Below are 20,066 nucleotides of genomic sequence, written 5' to 3' on the forward strand. Positions count from 1 at the left end.
CCAAATCACTGCTTCCTTTGTTCCAGCTCAGGTACCACACTGGCAGCTGAAAACCCTTTGGTGACAGAGCACTTTTGGAAGACTTTCTCTTTGCTGGTTTGCATGTTTTCCGTGTGTCCATCTGCCTTTCCCTGGGACTCACCGAGATCTGAAACTTGGGTCCCAACCCTCCCTCTGCTTCTTTGCTTTGCTCCTCTGGAAGTTTAAAAAAGGCAAGGGATTTGGCCAAGCTTATCCCATCTTCTTTGCTTAAGAGAACTGTGAAGGATATGTTCCTGCATGAAATTATCTGGTAATTTTCTTGTCTTCATTTTCAGTGTTTCAAGTGTTCTTAGGGGAAGCACTGCCAGACTTTCAACATATTGTTATGGTTACCACCTTGATAAATATAACCCCATTCTGTCTGTTCTCCCCTCTCTCTGAGCCTTCCCTCCTGACTCCTTATTCTCTCTCCTATCAAACAGAAGTTTCTTTTCTTTATTTTCAGCACCTCCACAGCCTTTTCCTCAACCAGTTTCCAAAATCTTCATGGCTGCTCTTCACCTTTTCTACCACCTCTCAGTTGCTCTGAAAATGTTCATTCCAGTTCCCTGCCAGAGCATAGAAAAACCTCCAGCTTGTTCAAACTTCAGTGAAACTGGGTTTTTTTGAGCCTTCTGTCGCTCTGATTGAGAGAAGGTCTTTGTAACTGCTCATAGATCCTCCTCCAAGGAGCTGTAGCTCACAACAAGTTGACCTCAGGGCTGATCCAGTCCTACTGTTCCATTGTACATCTCCATGGAGTCTATTGGCAGGGCAGGAATTATTTCTATATTATTTTCTGTATTATTTGATGCAGCACCTTGCACACTTTTCTTGTCCAACAGGTAATACACACACAGAGAAATAAAAATTAACTCGCTATTCCCCAGCCTAAGAGATACCCTGACCATGCTCTGGTGAGCCCAGATGCTGCAAACATCTGGAGTTAGGCTGATGAAGCAGGATTTGAGCTGTCCTGGTCCTTCTCAGTGACTTCAGTTCAGGTGTAAATGCCAAGTCTCTGATAGAACTGTTTTACACTTGCCTGCTGCATAAAAATTAAACAAAAAATAATAGTAAGAGCCCAAGGGTCAGAGACTCATCCAGTTCAGAGCTGGAGATTTTCAAAGCAGGTTTTCCTGTGAGATTCCAGCAATCCAGGCTTCTAATCCTTTAAACTCTGAAGCAGCTGCATCTCAAAAAAGAAAGAAAAACTCACAACTAACGAACTAAAAAAAATCTCCAGACTGGCTTGAAGTCCGAACACTTTGTGATTCGAGATGGAACGAAGGTTTGGTTCAGCTCTTACTGCATTGGATTCTTGGGTTCCACCTGCAGTTGCAGCTTTTTTTGGCACCACCTGGGCCTGAGCTTTATATGGACTGAGCTTGCCTGAGCTTTACAGAGATGGAGCTCACCTGAGCTTTACATAGAGCTCATCCTGATCCTTACACATGTAGAGCTCACCTGAGCTTTATATGGACCGAGCTCACCTGAGCTTTACATGGGCTGAGCTCACCTGAGCTTTACATAGAGCTCATCCTGATCCTTACACAGGTAGAGCTCACCTGAGCTTTACATGGGCTGAGCTCACCTGAGCTTTACATAGAGCTCATCCTGATCCTTACACAGGTAGAGCTCACCTGAGCTTTACATGGGCTGAGCTCACCTGAGCTTTACATAGAGCTCATCCTGATCCTTACACAGGTAGAGCTCACCTGAGCTTTACATGGACTGAGCTCACCTGATCCTCACACAGAAGCCATGAGGACTCCTCTCCTGAAAATCAGACTTATCGTATCTGAACAATATTTGAACAACCAGGAGCACTCAGGCAGAACAGCCACTCCCAAAGCACCCTCTGGAAATCACCATCTCAATGAGCTCTGCCTTCCCCTTTCCCACTTGGAATAGGTGGTTGGGGTCCTTAGGGGAGGGGGGTCATTGGGCTGGGCAGCCTTTTTTGACAGCAAGAAGGGGCTCATTCCAGAGGGGAGAGCCCAGCAGGGAACACAGGAACATGGAATTTCCTCCTCAAAATACCTGGGGTGGGAAAGTGCAGAAATGAGGCTGGGTCTTGAGGCAGGAGAAAAACAGAGCTGGAGTTGAGAGCAGAGGACAAATCACCAGGAGCGAAGTCAAAGTCTCACTCAGGGAACATTCAAGACCTGCATTATACTGAAGTCTGTTGGATATTGCCGGCTCAGCCACAAAATAATGCTCCCAAAAGGACTAATGGTGTTAAATCCATGGAATGAGCCATCTCTGTCCTGTTCTCTTTGCTGAGGAGGCCAAGCCCTCCCCCCCGCCTTATTTCTTATTTCCCTGCTCAGACAGGTCTGACTCTCTCTTCACCTCAAGCCTCCCTCAATCCTACAATTCCATTGTAAAATCATGATTCTGGGCACTGGTACCGCAGCTACAAACCGGGAAGTTTCCAGTTTGTGCTTTTAGAATAACAGGAATTTTTAATCAGCTCCCTACATAAAATCGACGAGGGGGAATGTGCATTTCCGTAAATAAGAGAAACAACCCTCACACTGAAAATAAAGACTTCTCTCTAAGGGCTATTTCCATGGTAACTCGTAAATTCGGAGCTCCAGCTGTGTTGGCTGCAGGAAAAGGTAACAGGGTTGTTTGTTGTTGTTAATAATGGGAAACCATCACCACTGTCCTGTCATGCAAAAAAAGCCTGGACTGCTTTGGTTTAAAACCTCCCCGAAGCTGGCAAAGAACGGGCTTGCAAAATTTCACACACACACCCCCCACCCCGCCGGCAGCTGGAAGACTAAGATGAACAGAAGGAATGAGAGGAGAAAATGATTCATGATTTAACCTCGTTGTTCACAACCAGCATCCCAAGATATCCACGTGTCCCTTTTGATCCTGTCAAAATTCCAAGTGGGTCACAAGTTACGTAAGTATGTTGTTATATATTGATTTTATACACAATTAAATATAAGCGTATACAATTTCATACACGATTCTATGTCTGGTTTTGCAGTGGTTAAGGGAACATCACAGCACACAACAGCCCACGGCAAAATGCAGATGAAAGATTTTGAATTAGGGAAAAAAATACCCCCCAAAACCACACACACACACACAAAAAAACCCCTCCTCACATAAAAACACACCCACACATTCTGACCCTGAACAGGAACTCTCCGGTTGGTTTCCAAGAGTTTGTACCTGCAAAGTGAGGTGGTGGAGTCCCAAAATAATCCATGTTGTTAAAGACGTGTGTGCAGAGAGAGGAAATCGGTAAGGGCAGCCAGGAAAGTGTTAATTGTTAACGCAAGGAACCCCTCCAGGAATCTTTGCATTTGAATCCCTGATTTAGCAGGGTTTTTATACTCTTTTAACCTGCAAGATGGGAGGAAATAATTGCATCCCTTCTCTTTCCTGAGGCACATTTGCTCCTGCTGAACTCTGCACAGTGCTGAGCACTTGGTAAAGCCCAGCTGAGGCTGCTTTTCCTCATAAAAACAAAGAATTCAAGTTAATATTTAGTCTGGGCTTAATAGTGCTGAGGTTGAGCCTGTGAGTAAACTAGAATTTACCTTAAGGCAAATTCAGCTTTGGACTTGAAGTGTCACTCACCCCTGGCTGTCTGGGAAGGTTGCTCAGGATTTTCTGGATCATTCCCATGGATTTATAGGATTAGGTCCCACGCACTCAGCCAACCTTACACTTGCAGGGCTGAAATGCAGCAGGGCAAATGCACGTGCCAATTTGGAAAGGTCTCTGGTCCTAAACAGAGATTTCACTTAACAATTCTGAATCCAGGGATCTCTTTACCCATGTTTGCCAAAAAGCCAATTAAAAATGAGGCATGAGAGGTGAGCGACTGGCAAAGGTGATGAGACTAATGTTGTTGGCATGTTGATTTATGACTCAACTGAACCTCCAAAATCGTTAATAAAGCATAAATGTGCAAGCTGTTCTCAAATATTAAACCAAAAATCAGCAGAAGGGAGATAATTCTGCACAAATGTTTCTAAAATTCGGATCACTGGACAGCTTCCCTCTACAGCCACTGGCATCACTCCTAAAAATTGTATGGGACCAGCTTTTGTGCACATTAAATATGTTTTGGAATCTTCAAGCCTCCCGACATGGATCCTATTAACACACAGTTGGGAGAGGACTAAGAAAGACCCCAAGTGGTCTGGTTTTATTTTCAGTTCAAAGCTGAAAAAGTCACTGCCACTCCCGGGCTGCTGCAGGGTCTTTGTAACGCTGTAGGATTTTCCCGTGTAGATGAAACTTCTGGAGAGCTCAAAACAGACATTTTTTTCCCTGGCACTCATGGATTGCACTATGTGTAGGGAAAGCAAAAGTGCAAAAGAGCCTTTGGAATTTCCAACTCCAAAGACAGAAACTAGACCAGCTTAAAGCTTCCAAGATGATTTTTTCCTACGTTTTTGGATTAAAATCTGCTTTATATCCATGTAATTCATTATCCATGTTAAACAGGTAAAAATTATCTTGATACCGGTTTGAACCAGCTACACCTCAGAGCCTGCTGGAAGCTGGTTATCCCTGGATTTTCTTTCTACTCCAGAAATTTTATTTCTCACTTGTGACCGTGTGTTGTCCCCAGTCTCCCTCCTCTGACACTTCGGCTACTGATGAGATCCTGAAGGAATGAAGTTTTGGTACCAAGATAACCCTGGGCTTTCCATGAAGTACCAGGATATCCCTGGGCTTTCCATGTTTTGGTACCAGGATAACCCTGGACTTTCCGTATCCCGGTTCTCTGCTGCTGACAGTACCCAACCACTGTGCCATTCCCAGCAGGAACCTGCTCCCTTCGGGAATGAGGGAGGGAAATGAGGAAGGTGGAGGTGGAGGAGCCGCAAATGGTTTTTAATTAGTGGGTCCTCCTTTGTCGCTGCAAAGAGGGGATTAGGGGCAGGTCCCGGGGGGAGATAAAACCTCCTGGAGCGGGAACTCAGGCAGTGCCCAAAAGGAGGGGGAAGAAGGGGCAGCTTGTTGCGCAGTGCCCAGCATGGCTCGGGGTGTGCTCTGTGCCCTGCTGCTGGCGCTGGGCTGCGCCCTGGGCCAGGCGGGGGAGTATTGCCACGGCTGGTCGGGGGGTGCCCAGCGCTGGCACCGCGGCTTCCAGTGCCCCGAGCGCTCGGACGGCCCCCTGGCCACGCTGTGCTGCGGCTCCTGCAGCCTCCGCTACTGCTGCTCGGCCCCCGAGAGCCGCCTGGACCAGGGCAGATGCCCCGGGGAGCCCCTGCCCAGCCCCAGGACCCCTGTGCCAGGTGAGCTTTGTGCCACTTTCCCTTGGTGGCATCGGCCGGGCCCCTTCTTTTCTTTGTCCCCGCAGCTCCAAGCTGTCACCTCCGCGGCAGAAAGGGTTGGAGCGCTGGCACCCTTCGCTGGGAACAGGGAATACCTGGGGGGTTCACTCAGAAGGCTTTTCTGTCAGTCCTGCTCCTAGAAAACCCTCTAAACTACTAACAGAGTACCCTGCGAACACCTCTGGTGTTCATATCCCCGTGGAACCTGTTGCTGACCTATTATGGGTTGGACTCGATGATCTCAGAATTCTTTTCCAACCTAGTTGATTCCGTGATTCTGGATGATTCTATTAATGCATGTGCTCTAAGTAACATATTTAACTTCAGTTCTGGCTTGTATCCCTCAAACCCAAACTGTGCAGGCAATGCAATCCCAGTTTAAGTACTAACTGTAAAACTCGGCTAATTTCTACTTTATCACACACGAGTGACCAGCAGCTGTGTCACCTGAGTTCTGGAAGAGCTCTTGCACGGATTAACGGCCGGGGTTATAGGATTGACCCTCTGCATTTTGAGCTTTCTCAAGTGACCTGCTGTAACAATTCCCAGTGTCTGATCCTGCTGCAGCAAAAGAGTCGAGAGTGAAACCACTCTGAGCTACCCCTGGTGCAAGGAATGAGAGCAGAGTATACCCTGGAATGCCCGTGGATGATTGTTCCTAATGCCTCTTTGCGATTGCAGTGCCCGTGTACCTGCCTTTCCTCCTCGTCGGCTCCGTCTTCGTGGCATTTGTTGTTGGCGGCGCCTGCGTTGGAATTTGCTGCTGCAAATGCTTCAAATCCCGAGCTGAGGGGCAGCAAAGTGGGCTTGCACCCGGCCAGACTTGGCTACTAGAGCCTGACGTTCCTTCTGGCCTCCCCAGCTCTGCCCTCAGGGGCTCCCTGGGCAGCGCCCCTCCAAGCAGCATCTGCACGGCTCTGCCTCCACCCGTCCCTGTCCTCGGGCTGGCTCAAAACCCTCGGTTCTTCTCCCCTCCATGCACCAGTGCACAGCTCTCACACCCTTCCCGTGCTCTCCACGGGATCCCAAGGGATCACATGTCAGTCCTGGCTCCAGCACCATTCCTTAAAAGAACAATTCATGGACATGGTGCTGAGGCAGCTCTTGGAGTGGCACAGGGTAAGCCAGGGATGTTCTCAGCAGTTCATGTCTGACTGCCACTCACACCACCCACCTGCATCTGCCTCACGACTACTTTGGGACTGAATTGAGGACTTGGAAATATTTGGTGCTACTAGGAAGTGCATCAATTTTGGCTTTTTACAGCTCTGAAGGTACCATTTCAGAACTTATTTTAGCTTCTTGGTGTTTTTCACTTGTATTATTTTAATGCTGCTGAAAAAGGGAAGATTCTGAGCCCTGCATACCTGCTCAGGGAACAACTGGAGCTCCAAAACTGAGTCCCACCCTCCCCTGATCATTTCATGCTCTTGGGGGACATGTCAGAGGACTTGGTTTCAATTCCTGCAGCTGAGGACAGGGAGGTGCCTTAGTGGAATTATTAATTGTGGACACCCAAGGGCCTGCACAGCACAGGAGGACTGTGCTTAACCTGTACGCTTGGACCAGTCAATTGATGGTAAAACACTGCCTGTGGCTGGGCTGCCCCCGCTGGACCCTCAGGCAAGCTGTGCTGCTAAAGGAGCAACTTTTAGCCCAAATTTCAGTGATATTTACATTTTGTACAGATGCTACATGAAGATAATAAAACAGTGTATGTGTTGATTCCTCTCTTCCAGTGGCTTAGTGGTGTTGTTTTTTCCTTCTTTACATAACTGGACACTTCCAATGGCTGAAGAATTAAAGGGGAAGGTAAGAACAAATTAAATTCCAGCCTGCTTTGGCTTCTTGTTGGGATGCAGGATGGCTGAGCCATCTTCTTCCCAGCAGGACACTGAGAGGAAGAAGTTGTTAAAATATCCTCCTCGCTGCTGGAGTGTTTTAACACCTCCTCCAAGCCCTGGATCCTGAGGGATTAGATTGGGAAGGGAGGTTGAAAGGACTCCACGGGTGTTACCAGCAGGAGCAGGGGCCGAGGCTTAAAAATCTGTCAGGAGCCTTTCCCCTCTTAGTGCTGTCTATTAAGCAGCCAACTGGTTAGTAGTAATATGGTTAATAATATGGTTTAAAACCGTAAAGGGGTTTGGAGACATCTCTTGTAAGTTAGTAGACTTTGTATAAACAAATGCATGGCCTTGCACTGATTTAAGTGTATTTTACTGAGTTATGGGAAAGTAACAGGTTGGTCAAGTTGTGTCTATCAAGATTAACAGAGACTATGTAGTTATGAAGAAATGTATACATTACATTTCATGCACTTTTTTTGCCTGCTCTCTCTATTACTCCTGCAAAACTTGTAAATTCCATTTTTATTTCCTCTCTTTTCTGTTGTGCAATCCAGCACAGAAACTGTCTTGACACTTATAATAGTGTAGTAGGAGAAAACACAATTGTTCCTTTTATTAATCGGGTTTTTAAACCCTTTGGGCAGGTGTATCATTAGACTGGTGCTAAAACAAACAAACAAACAAAGATCTAAAAATCACAAGCATTTCTCTGGATTCTTGCAGACTGTGCAGTGTATAATGTGTTCCTCTTTCACCACCACACCTGCCATGTACTCCATGCTCTAAACTGAATTAGTACTTACCAAGTAGCATTTGTAGTATATAAAAAATGAGTCCAAACCCACTGGTTTTGATTTTTTATTGTATTGTCCTTCCCAAAGATGGAACCCAACGGACAAGGGCCATGGATATTTGACTTCAGAATGTTCCATGTGAATTGTGGTGAGCAGAATGTCCTCCAGGAATGCTCATACTGAGTGCCCTGGTTTATAGGGGCAAGGGGATATATTTGATAACTCCCTGACTCTTTCCTGGAGGTGAATCAGAAATTTCACAATTCACCTGACCCATGGCTGTGATTTTCAGTTTGCTTGGTCAGTTCCTCTTAAACTTGGAATGAAAATATAAGCCTGAAAATGTAACACCCTAAAAATAAGAGCTTCCCCAAAATACTGACTCACATTGTTCACTTGTTTTAGTCCTGAAAAATAATAATTTCCAAAGATATGAACCTCCAAGCGTTGTCCTTGGCACAATCAGTGGAAGACACTGGGATTTATGGAGAACTGCCAACACACAGGACAGCACCTGGAATGCTGGGTTTTCAAGTAAAGTTTTAACCTTGTATTGCTGAAAGCACTTCAAAAATTATACCCTTTCTATAAAGAAATTTGTTTGCAGCTGGCTTAGGAAAATCTGTAGCTGAGTGGAGAATTTATCTCATTAAATGGCAAATTTTGATAGTACATCGTGAGAAAAACTCACGTCAGTTCAGAGATAAATGGACAAAATCTTTCCTGAGGCTCTTTATTCTGGAAAATACAACTCCCATCATATATATGTTTTTAGGAAGGTATATTTTATGCTTGGTAGACTCAGGCAGTAGAAATGGAGAACAGGTGGGTTTATCAGCAACTCTATCCTTTAATAAATATGATTATTATCTACTGTAGATTTTCTGAACTAGAAGGTAAAGGAATATGTGACCTGACAGCCACTTAAGCCCAGGTCTGTGGTGTCACAGAGCTCTTGTGAGCTCCAACAGAGATGGAAAACTCTCCAGGAGGCACCTGCAGGATAAGGGTTTAAATTAAATAAGAAACCAGACAGAGCCTTGCTAATACCACAAACCAGAAAAGGGTCAAGAGGATCAACCCTAGGGAAGGAAAAGGAAAAGAGTTAATCAGAAGTAAGGAATGGGAAAGCTAAATGGTTCTATGAGTGCCGCCTTAATTACTCTCTGGTGAGGATTAGCAGAATGTTTGGAGTCAGCACTTCCTCTCCCTCATCTATACCCCAACTGGAAAACTGAGACCAAAAAACCCTCAGAAAAGGGGTTTTTTTTAAAGGGGTTTAGCAGAGCAGCTGCTCACTGGCAAAGTACCGGGAACAACAGGATCTTCTGGATCCCTGCCACAGTATTTTCTGTACAGCTCAAACTAATGTGTGAGGCAACAAAGCTAGGTCAAGTATTTCAAAGGTTCAACATTTCTTTTCGAAACTGCCAGAGAAAACAAGAACGAATCGATTTGTTGCACTCCATGGGCTGCACAGACGTTTTTCTAAGAAGCATTTGCTTTAACATCTTCCACCAAGCCCCTCTGTAAACTGGGATTACCTCTGTCTCAATTAGCATTAAACCCGGATCAACTCGTGTGGGGCCTGAGGAAAAAGCAGTTTTTACGTAAATTCTGCCCCTTTACTAATTTGCGGAGGCCTTGCTACTGAGTTTAGCGCATCTTTAGCTAGATGGGATATGTTCAGGCTAAATCCCTTTTTTCTCTCCCCTAAACTGCTTTTCCTGGTTCAAGCTAAAGCAGAAGCACTTAGGAGAGACTAAGAGCCTGCTTAGCACCCATTGTGCTCGGGATGGGCTTTGTTTGCCTAATGATGCCCCATCCCATCCCCCTCCACTTCTAATTAAGAAATTATTTATCCTCTTTGCTTCTTAAGCCTCAGTAATGACACAGGTGATGGGAATTGTTCTCAGTGTGTTCCTTCTGGATTTAGGAAGAGAGTTAAGAATTGAAGAGGCGAAGAAGCTTTAGCCCGCAAAAAAACATATTACAAGGCTCGAAGAAAGGTGTCCATGTGGCTTCTCCCAGTCCTGTCTGCTCACAGCACTGCTGTGTTTTCAACAGGAGGGTTAATTTTCGTCAATTCAATCTGTTCCTGATTGATCTGAGAGAAACCAAAATGTATCTTTGTTCAGATTTTTTGGGGGGGCAGATTTAGCCAAACTAGTGTAAAGTATGGCAGGTTTCTGTTGTATATAACTGTCTCCACAATATTCCCGGTTTATTCCTTTTATTTTTTTCCCACTGGATCGATATCCACTACTGATTAATCCCCTCTCTGCTCGTAGAAAATTAACCCAAAGCAATTTAAAGAGCTTTTAGTTCTGTTACTGTGAATGATGATGTTTTATGTACTGAATAAAAAGCAACCTCCCTTTCTGAACAGACAAACTAAGGGACAGTAAAGTCAGTCAAGGTTTTTCATCTCTTTCACTCTTTACCTCTTCCAAGGCCATAGAGTGTATTGGCAGAACTGAGAGGAGATTCCAACAACCCTGGCTCCATAACTTGGATGAATCCACAGTATTCATGCATTTCTTTGGCTAAGAATAATGATGGATATTTGCCTGGCATTAAGTGACACGTTTGCTTTCATTCAGCGTAGCTGCAGGTTTGAAATGTAAAACCAGAGTTGTTACAAACACTGTCTGATTTTTTTCTGTTTATGCCAAGAGTTTCCCAAAGACCTGACATGATTTGTTGCAATCCAGTCAATTCAACTCTCAACTAAACAAGAAACCCCTCGAGCCTTCAGGCAGAGCTCCAGATTTGCTATTCTTCAGTCATAGGTATTTGGGCAAATGGATCAGAAATTATCAGAATGCAAAAGCCCAGTCAACCTACAGATTTCTGTGGGATCTCAAAGCAAGGAGGAACATTCCCTGTATGGAAGTTATACTGTTTTGTTAGGTGCTTCCAGAGGAAAGTGAAGGCAGTTACAATGTGAGGTCACGAGAGTGAACGTGGGCTGCTGCAGGACGCAGAGGAGGTGAGAAGGTGCAACCTCTTCTTCCAAGTAAATCTTGGAAAATAACAATTCCTGACGTGCTCCCCTTCCCTGTTAAAGGATGCCACATGTGTCTGTAACCAAGCCTTCTTGCCAGCACCCATTTTGTGTGGGTTTTAAATGAAAAAAGCTCCCTTGAGCACTAGGGGAAGGTTTGACTTGCCCCAAAGGCTGCCACTTTGCTTCTCTCCTGGCTGGCAGAGTATCCCAGTACTCATTCCAAACCTCATCCCTGCTGCTGAGAGCAGGCCTTGCTCCAGCAGATATAAAGGAGAGCAGCCTGGCAGACCTGGGTGCAGATGCAGAAAGAAACTGGGAATGTTTTTCCTTCCCTAGGGAGTATGGCATGGAGCTGCTGTAGCAGCCTGCTCACCCACAGACCTCCATGGATTCATGGATTTTGCTGGAATAATTTCTTTTTTCCTCTTAAGGGCTTCACAGTCACTATTGTACTGATGTGAGGTTTCCATGTGGTTCTGGTATTATGGGACTGTAATCTCCTGTTTATCAGAAACAGGGATGGAAGGATGGAATCCCAGAGGGGTCTGTCAGGTCAGAGGCTGAGGCTTCTTCCCTGGCACTGGATTATGGCAGGATCAAACTGATGCCTAAAAATGGGAGGAAAAAACCTCACTAAGGCATCAAACCCTGGCTCAGGTTTGTGGTTATCTCCTGTTTCACTGCTGAGTGTTTGAGTCCCTTCTTGTTGGAAGCCCACTGCGTTTACAAATGAATGGGTAACACGTCTCAGTGCAAGATTCACGTGTGAATAAATTAAAAGATGGTATGTTTTGCTGGTCTGTTTTTAATTGGCCAGGCAAAATTGGGAACAATCAGGTGACCATGAGTTTGGACCACGAATTTGGCAGGCACTTTGGGTGCTGAAATTCAGAATTCAGCCCATCTTTATAGTTGAGTCATGTTTAGTCTATCAGAGCCTGAGAAAGCTGGTTCTGGACCCAAGCCCTCACTCAGGCTGGTGTTGGACAGATCCACAATCCAGGGGACAGGATGGTGATTCTGGGGAGATTTTTGGGAATAGGTATCACAGGATCTCTGACAGGATCATGAATGTTCAGGCCCTTTCAATAGTCTGTTTTTAAAGACACCATACCACTTTTCCCAAATGAAGCCTTTTAACACACACTATGGCTCAGTGATCCAGGTGCTTTACTTTTTTAATGAACATTCTATTGATAAAGTTCACAAATTTAATGAATTTGTGCCATTTGCACACTGTAGCTTACAGAGGAGAAGGGGAAATAGGGAATTATTACATGAAAAAAATGTATCCATGTATATTCAGGAACACACAAGGCCCTCTGGAGGCAGCTGCCAAGGGAAGGGGAGGAACAGACTGTGCAGCATCTCCCCTGTCACACACAGCAAGTATTTGCTTTTACAGGTAACATTCTCTTACACTTCTTTCTCTATCATCCAAATAAAGATTTGCTGTTCAAGGCATCCAAATTAGCTTTGAAATGACAGAATAGACAACTCCTGGAACTCCAGGAGTCTGCAGATCTCCATCTCTGAGTCACTGGGCTTACAAAGAGAATCCAAACACAGCCTAGAAACTCTGACAATAAACAGATGGATGTTTTTGATTCCCTCCAGAAGAGAGCAGCTGGGGTTGCCAGCACAAACATATGCATTCCCCCAAATTAATCATAATATTCAGTCAAGGTTTGTCTCACAGTTTATCTCCAACACATGAATTAAATATTCTGGGAGTGTTTGGGATGCTGTAGGTCGGTGTATTTTGGCTGTCAGGCTGATTCCTGCACTGCCAAAGTGAACACAGAACTGCAGCCTGGCTCTGAGACAGCACCTTCAGGCACAGACAATTCATTTGTCTTGTTCTTAACAAAGCCAAGTCAAATCAAAATAAAGTAACAAAATTAAGCCCTGGCAACTAAACAGCTGCAATACAAAATATCTTCAGCTGTTTCAGCTCAGCAGCACTTCAGCAATATGGGGGATGGACAACAAACATCCTTGGTACTGCTTTAACGATTAGATCCATCAAGATAGTGCTTCTGTATTTATCAATACACAGGAGAACTCCCTGGGGAGTCTGCTAAAGGGGTTGGAGCTATTTCTGCCAAAATTCTGACATTTTCCCCAGACATTTTCACTCCACGTCACGTGGACTTCCATAAGCAGTCCCCAGCACCCAGCACTGCACAACCCACTGAGAATCTGGGGGGAAATCTGGTGGGGCCCCACTAATATTTCCTATCAGTGAAGTCAGAGAGCATAATAATAATAATAATAATAACAAAAGTATTTTGAAGGCTGATGAGTGAATTCTGAACAGACCTGCAGTCCAGGGAAGAGGTACAGTAGTTCTGGAGGGATGTTTGGAAACAGGATCTCTGCCAGGAGCAATAACTTCATACAGATATTGACATTTTAATGTCCCCTTAGTCCAAACCTGGAAGAGGCTCAGCTATGATGGAGGGTGAAATGATTCATCTGTGCTCAGACACAATGTCATGGTAAAACTGAAGACAATTTACAACTATAGTTATAATATATAACTACATTAAAATTAAAGACGGATTATAAACCTCCCACTTGCAAAATGCTGGAGGTACAGGTAACAGGAGGATCACATCAGTGGCCTGATAATCTGGACTGATGGGTTTCGGTGGCTGCATTTCCAGGAACAATTCCAGAAGGTTGTACAGCACCTTCTGTGACCTCTCTGGGGCTGATCCCAGCTCGTGTGGAAATTCCCTGCCTGCTCAGCCATCCTTTCTCCAGGTGCTGCTGGAAATGAGTTCCTTTAACCACACAGCTCACTTTTCCTCTAAGGCTGTTCTGGAGAATAATGTCAGTGCACTGCTGAGCAAACCAGTCACACCAGCTTGGGGTGGTGGGGAGTGCTGGGAAGATGGGAAAGGAAAGGGAAAATTCCAGCAGCCTCTGTCATAGGGAAAGGAAATACTTGGTCCCTAAAAATCATACACAGAGATAAATCACACACGACTACTCCAGTTTCAATCACAGAAGATCCAGGAGCAAAGATGCCCCTCCAGCAGCCCTGATATTTGCCAAAGTTCCCCTGGGGGCTAACAGAGTTGGCCATCTTACAGTAAAACACATTTATTTCAGTGTCACAACCACAAAAAAAACCTCAGCAGAGGTCCCACAGGACAGGGAGTGTTTTGCCAAGCAGGGTGTGATTTTTCTCCTGGGTTATAAGTGATTGTTTTGTCATCATTGCTCCTGCTTCTTCTGCGGAATAAACAATCCCAGCTGATTTCCCTGCTCCAGATGATCTGTCCAAGTAAATAATCTTTTTTTTAAATTTCTTTTCCCCTTGCCTAGGAGGAAGTCTTTCCTTTCCATTAGAAGATGGTTTCCTGGGTATATTGGTCAATAGTGTATGAAATGAGAGAAAGAGTGAGAGAAAAGCTCTTTGGTGGTAATTTAGGTACAGATTTATCTGTAGTCTTTCTCTGGTTTATGCCCTCTGTGACTGTCACTTCACTAAACACAGAGGGAAAAATGTCATTCTCACTGGAGTGTGTCTGGGAACTGCTTCTTTCTGCTGCAGAGAATCAAAACTCTTCATCTGTGTGTCACGAATCCTGTAGTGACACAACCTAATGGAAATGGATCCCCTGTCTATCGGGAAGGGATCCCCATTTTATGAAGAAGGAGACTATTTTGGCATTTTAAGGCTCTGACCAACCTCACGGGCATCCTGCTGACACCTGTGAAGTGCCCAGAAAGGTACAAATCTGGTTCAATATGAGCTGGTGCTTTGAGGAGGAAAAGAGAACCCTGTGGGTAACATCCCCAAAACATGCTGAGACATATTCCATCTTGGTTCCAAAAAGGAGCTGGGCTGGCACAACTAAGGTGTGGAGCAGATAAGGCAGCTGGGCACGAGGGAAGGGGAGCTGGGTAAGAGCAGAGCCACACTGTGTGCCAATGAACTCAGGCTTCACTCAGATATCCAGCCTGCCTTGGCTTTTCCAGAGCAAGGACAGGGAAACCTCTGGAAGATGATCTAAGACCCCAAGTCATGCTTTTACTGTGAGAAGCCCTTTGCCCCCTCAGAACAGCTGATATTTCTCTCAGTTAAGCACTCAGGGTAAGATAAACCTAAAAATGAAACTCTCTCCCCAGATTTCATAGCCTATGTAACACTCATACAGCACTGATGGGTCCCGGTTCCTTTTCCTTCTGTGGTAGGGAATAATTACTATATATTAGGCAGAACTTAAAAAATATGAGTAATAATCTATTCTGAGCTCAGCTGAGTCCCAGATGATTAGCAAATACTCCTTGTTTCATAGGGAACAGGCATTCCAAGGTGTTGAGCTATTTGAGGCATCATCTCTTCCCACAACAAAGGGATCTGGGCGTCAGAAAGAGCAAAACAGCTACCTGCTGCAAAACAAGGTCTCTTTAAAACACCTCTACCTAGCAACCCAGAGATACATCCAAAGTCACTGCTGCAAGACAATGCAGCTCATGCAGAGATCTCCCCCCTGATGGCAATGCTGATGGGATTTCTACCTTCCCTGTATCCTGGTGATGAATTTATAAGCAGATACAGGCAACTCGATAGCCCTTATCTTTTTATCCTCCCTATTCTTGTTCATATAATTGTCTAATCCTCATTTGAAACTCCCTAAGTTGTTTGTCTCAATAATTTCAGTTTTACTCCTACTCTGGGGTTTGAAGAAACACAGCACAGTGTCTCCTGCAAGAAGCATCCAAATGAGGTTTCTTTGTGGCTGGAATTCAATCTATTCTAAGTGGGGCCTCTGCTCCCTGGTGCTTTGCTTGCCAGAGGTGAGCTGAAAACAGAAGATATTCTGGCATTTACATGCAGGAATGGAAATCTGGGAAAGCTCCAGAGTTCATCTAAAATGCTGATGGAATTAGAGAGCTCCCAGTTTACGGAGCTGAAGGATACACTGTGCTCACTGCTTCTTCCCAGGAATGTGGCTGTAGGTCTCTCTCATTTCCCACAGGTCAGCAGGGAGTGGACTTCACTTTTCACTGTTGTTATATGAAGAAAATGTGAATTTTATTGAGGGTGAGGCTGTTGCTTACACTCTTGATCTCTAGAGGTGTTAATTCCAGATGTGGGGTGGTCATTAGTGCTTTTTAAACATTCATCATTCTGCTCAGGTGGAGTCTAATCTAACAGTCAGGGCATCCTCCCAGACATCAACAGGAGAGAGACAAAAACCACCTAGCTCTCAGCCATGTGAACAGAGAGGAAAATGGGAGAAATCTCCCACAGCTTCCATGGAGGAAGGACACGGCCCAGCAGTGGCAAGCTCTGCTATGAGAGGAATGATGTGCTGAGCAGGGACAGCTCTGGGAGAGAAGGCATCTTTCCTCTTCTTCATGTTCCAGTCAAGCTGTAGCTCGTGCACTTCTGCTGGAGAGACAGGATGGGAAATTACTTCATCACCTGGAGTGAGTGAGTTGTTTGCTGGCAAGGAAAAATGCACCCTTTCCAAAGCTCAAACCTTTTCAGGAGCTGAAAGGAGCTGGATGGAGGTTTTAAGTTTGTAAATTGTTATTAAGCCTAATTTTCTAGACTCCAGATCTACCACTGTCATTGTGACCTGTCTTAGAATGATGTTGAGAGATCTTTGCCCAAAGTGAGACCTCACTGCGAGCTGAACATACTCACAGCAAGAGAGACACCCCCAGTTCTTGGTGGCCTGTGATAATGACAGATAGGACAAATACAAGAAAAATCATCCCAGTTTTACAGGTATGGAAATATTTGATAGACATTTTACTTGCTTTGGGTGATGACACTTCATCTCCCCTCATGATGGTTTTTATTCACTAACCCAATCAAATTTATTTTTCCCAAAAAAGTACTAAGTCTTTCTAAAATGATTGGATCATTGAATTCTGCTTCTGTCTGTTCTGTCTAAATGACTCTGGGCAAGGTGGTTTTTTCTGTACCTACTCCCCATTCAAGCAAATGGCCACATCACCATCCAAGAAGTTGAACTAATTAACATTTTAAAGTAAAATCATTTAAAATCCCTTGGTAAGAGCTCCTGAAATTCTTTCATGGTGAAACACTACGCATTTCTTAGCTCTCTCCACCACAGAACATGAACTTGTTTAGACACCATAAGAATGACTGGTAGTAAATCACTTGCAGTGGAATGACAAGGCCAAGAGATTCAGAACCTGATCTTGCCACCTCTATACAACAGAAACCCTGTTCCAATCATTATGTCATGGAACAGGGTGGAAAGGAGGAAGGGAAAGGAGGACAAAAATGAGGAAGCTGGTCTGGAAAAATTTAATCCCAAAGATCAGATTATTCCTGAACACTTTACTGGTGAGCAGGGCCTGGAAAGGTTACACACATCCCCACTCACCTCTGCATAAATCACAGAATTACAGAATCATGGAATGGTTTGGGTTCGAAGGACCTTAAAGCCCATCCAGTCCCACTCCCTGCCATGGGCAGGGACACCTTCCACTAGCCCAGGTTGCTCCAAGCCCTGTCCAACTGGGGCTCATCACTTCTCCTGGGCCAGCAAAATGCTGTTGGAGCACCTGAGCTCCTGTAGAGAAGGATCATGCCAGGCAAGTTAAGAGCTTGTTTACTGAATAACAGTCTGAGGTGAATTTTAGATCTCTCAGGAGGCTCCAGCCACATAATTGCAAACAGTTATCTGAACCTCATAACTCTAACTTGCAGTGATTAAACTGAAATTCCCATCCCAGGCCTGCTGGAAGACAAGTCCTAATAACAACTGCTAAATCTCAATATCACATTCAGCCACCTCAGTAATCTGTTTAAAAAAGCAAACATCTGCAATCACATTATCAACTAGCCCAGAGGCTGAAATCTCCCAAGTGGGTATGTTGAGTTAGAGAGAAATTTTGCTTAAAAAGGAAGCTTAAATCATCAGGATGACAAATCCCAGGCAAAGAAAGCAACAATTGCTGTAAAACCACTGTGATGAACAGCAACTTTTTTGTCTCTCTTCAGTGCCTGAGCAATTAAAAAGCTTATAATGGATTCTCCCTCTCCTAATTGCAGGTCCAGTCTGTTATTTAAAACAATTGCTTCAGGTTTATCACAATGAGCATGGAATTCTTTCTCTGTGACAAGCACAGCTAATAGTAATAATTCTTACTGGTAAATAAATAAAAATAATCCCTAACACCAACACAACCTCCCATATTTCACTGTGATAACAATGCTCTGGAGCATCTTCTCCCTGCACAATCATCATCCCAACAGCACCAGCCATCTGAGTGAGCCAGGGCAGGTTTTCTTCTTCAATGGATCAAGAGAGAGAAACCAAATGTTGAAGCTGATCTTGCTGAATGTTTTCAGGTGGTTGAACTGAACCCTTCCAGCCTTATGATCCACCCATAAAAAAAAAAGCAGAGGCAGGCTCATTTTCACATGGCTCACAGCACTGCTCGGCCTTCAGTTTCTTTGGAAGTTTCTTTGGAAGAATGACAGCTTGGAGAGGTTTCTGTGCCAGGGACAACTTCAGTCAGAAGGAGGGAACTCAGTGGTTTAGGGAGAAGCTGATTCAGAGTAGGTGTCAAACACAAAGACCTCTGCCATATGGGAGGAAAGGGAAGGGGCAGAAGGCACAGGGATTCTGCATTTCCCACTTCATGTGACCACACAGTGTCACTGCCCAGTGTGGCTGTTCCAGGCAGGAAATGGATCTCAATGTGATGCTCCACAGGATACTGCAGTTTGTCTGGGTTGGGCCTCAACACTCACAGAGTCACAGAATGTGCTGAGCTGGAAGGGACCCACAAAGAGCATCCAGTCCAACCGTCAGCCCTGCACAGGCCCATCCCCAAGAGTCACACCCTGTGCCCCAGAGGATCATCCAAACCCTCCTGGAGCTCTGGCAGCCTTGGGGCTGTGCCCACTGCCCTGGAGAGCCTGGTCAGGGCCCAATCACCCTCTGGGGGAAGAATCTTTTCCTGAGATCCAACCTGACCCTGCCCTGGCACAGCTCCAGCCATTCCCTGGGTGCTGTCCCTGGTCCCCCCAGAGCAGAGCTCAGTCCCTGCCTCTCCTCTGCCCCTGCCCAGGCAGTTGGAACTGCACTGAGGTCTCCCCTCAGTCTCCTCTGCTCCAGCTGAACACACCAAGTGTCCTCATGCTCCTCACACAACTTCCCCTCAAGGCCCTTCACCATCTTCATTGTCCTCCTTTGAATGCTCTCTAATAACTTAATATCTTTCTTATATACTCAGCTTCTTTTGAACGAGGTCTCAACATCTGTGGTGAGAGGTTCAGTCCAAATTCCAGCAGGGTCAGCAACACACTACGTTACAGGAGTTTAGCAAGTTCCCCATCCCTGGAAGTGTCCAAGGCCAGGTTGGATGGGGTTTGGAGCAACCTGGGATAGTAGAAGGTGTCCAGGGTTCGAAGAAGATGATCTTTAAGGTCCCTTCCAACTCAAACCACTTTGTGGTTCCGTGATTCTAAGTTGCCACCTTTCAGCTGCACTAGAGGCACTGTCTGTGCCCCCCCAAAGGTGGGATGATGTGGCTTCAACCAAACCTAAATGATTTAATGTAACTTGGATGACTTCGCTGCAGGCACCTGATATTTAACCTTCATCCCACCCACTTTTGTGGTGTTGTTGGCTGGTGAAGGTACAGCATACGCAGGTCAGGGCTAGCTCCAGGCCTAATGCTTCATTATCTTTTTGATAAGTTACACTCATTAACTCTGCTGTGTTCCTGCAAATTTAAAGCATTACAAAGATGTGGAAAATCTGGGCCTAAAAAGCACATTTTCAAGGACTACATTTGACATCTGCAGTTCCCTGTTGCTTTTCAGTGACTGTGAGATGCAGGATGAGGAGGCTCTACCTAAGAGAAGCAACTGAAGCCTTAAATGCACAGTTGACTGAGTAAATTATCCACCTCCTTCTCATCTAGAGACAGGCAGAGATGAAGCACGAAGAGAAGCATGGCCATAGATCTTTATGTTACCAAATTTAACACTTTGGTTGGGAAACAAGATGATTAAGGCTCCAAAAGCACTCTGATGGCCCTGGTTTCCTTCCTATCACAAATGCAG

At 45.1% G+C, this 20,066-nt stretch overlaps 1 protein-coding gene across 1 annotated transcript; it reads left to right on the forward strand.

The window, feature by feature from the left end:
* Window positions 1-5,035: 5,035 nt before the first annotated feature.
* LOC108497056 (protein shisa-1-like) lies at window positions 5,036-6,599 on the forward strand. Its single transcript, XM_017814388.1, has 2 exons — window positions 5,036-5,297; window positions 6,018-6,599. The coding sequence occupies exons 1-2, from the start codon at window positions 5,036-5,038 to the stop codon at window positions 6,488-6,490; spliced, it is 735 nt and encodes a 244-aa protein (XP_017669877.1). The 3' UTR covers window positions 6,491-6,599.
* Window positions 6,600-20,066: the final 13,467 nt, after the last annotated feature.

Source organism: Lepidothrix coronata, unplaced genomic scaffold, assembly GCF_001604755.1.
Source record: "Lepidothrix coronata isolate B3197 unplaced genomic scaffold, Lepidothrix_coronata-1.0 Scaffold2, whole genome shotgun sequence".
Taxonomy (NCBI): domain Eukaryota; kingdom Metazoa; phylum Chordata; class Aves; order Passeriformes; family Pipridae; genus Lepidothrix; species Lepidothrix coronata.

Coding starts and splice junctions, on each gene's coding strand:
- LOC108497056 (XM_017814388.1), top strand. CDS start 5,036: ATGGCTCGGGGTGTGCTCTGTGCCCTGCTGCTGGCGCTGGGCTGCGCC. Junction 5,298..6,017: donor CCCCAGGACCCCTGTGCCAG/GTGAGCTTTGTG, acceptor TTGCGATTGCAG/TGCCCGTGTACCTGCCTTTC.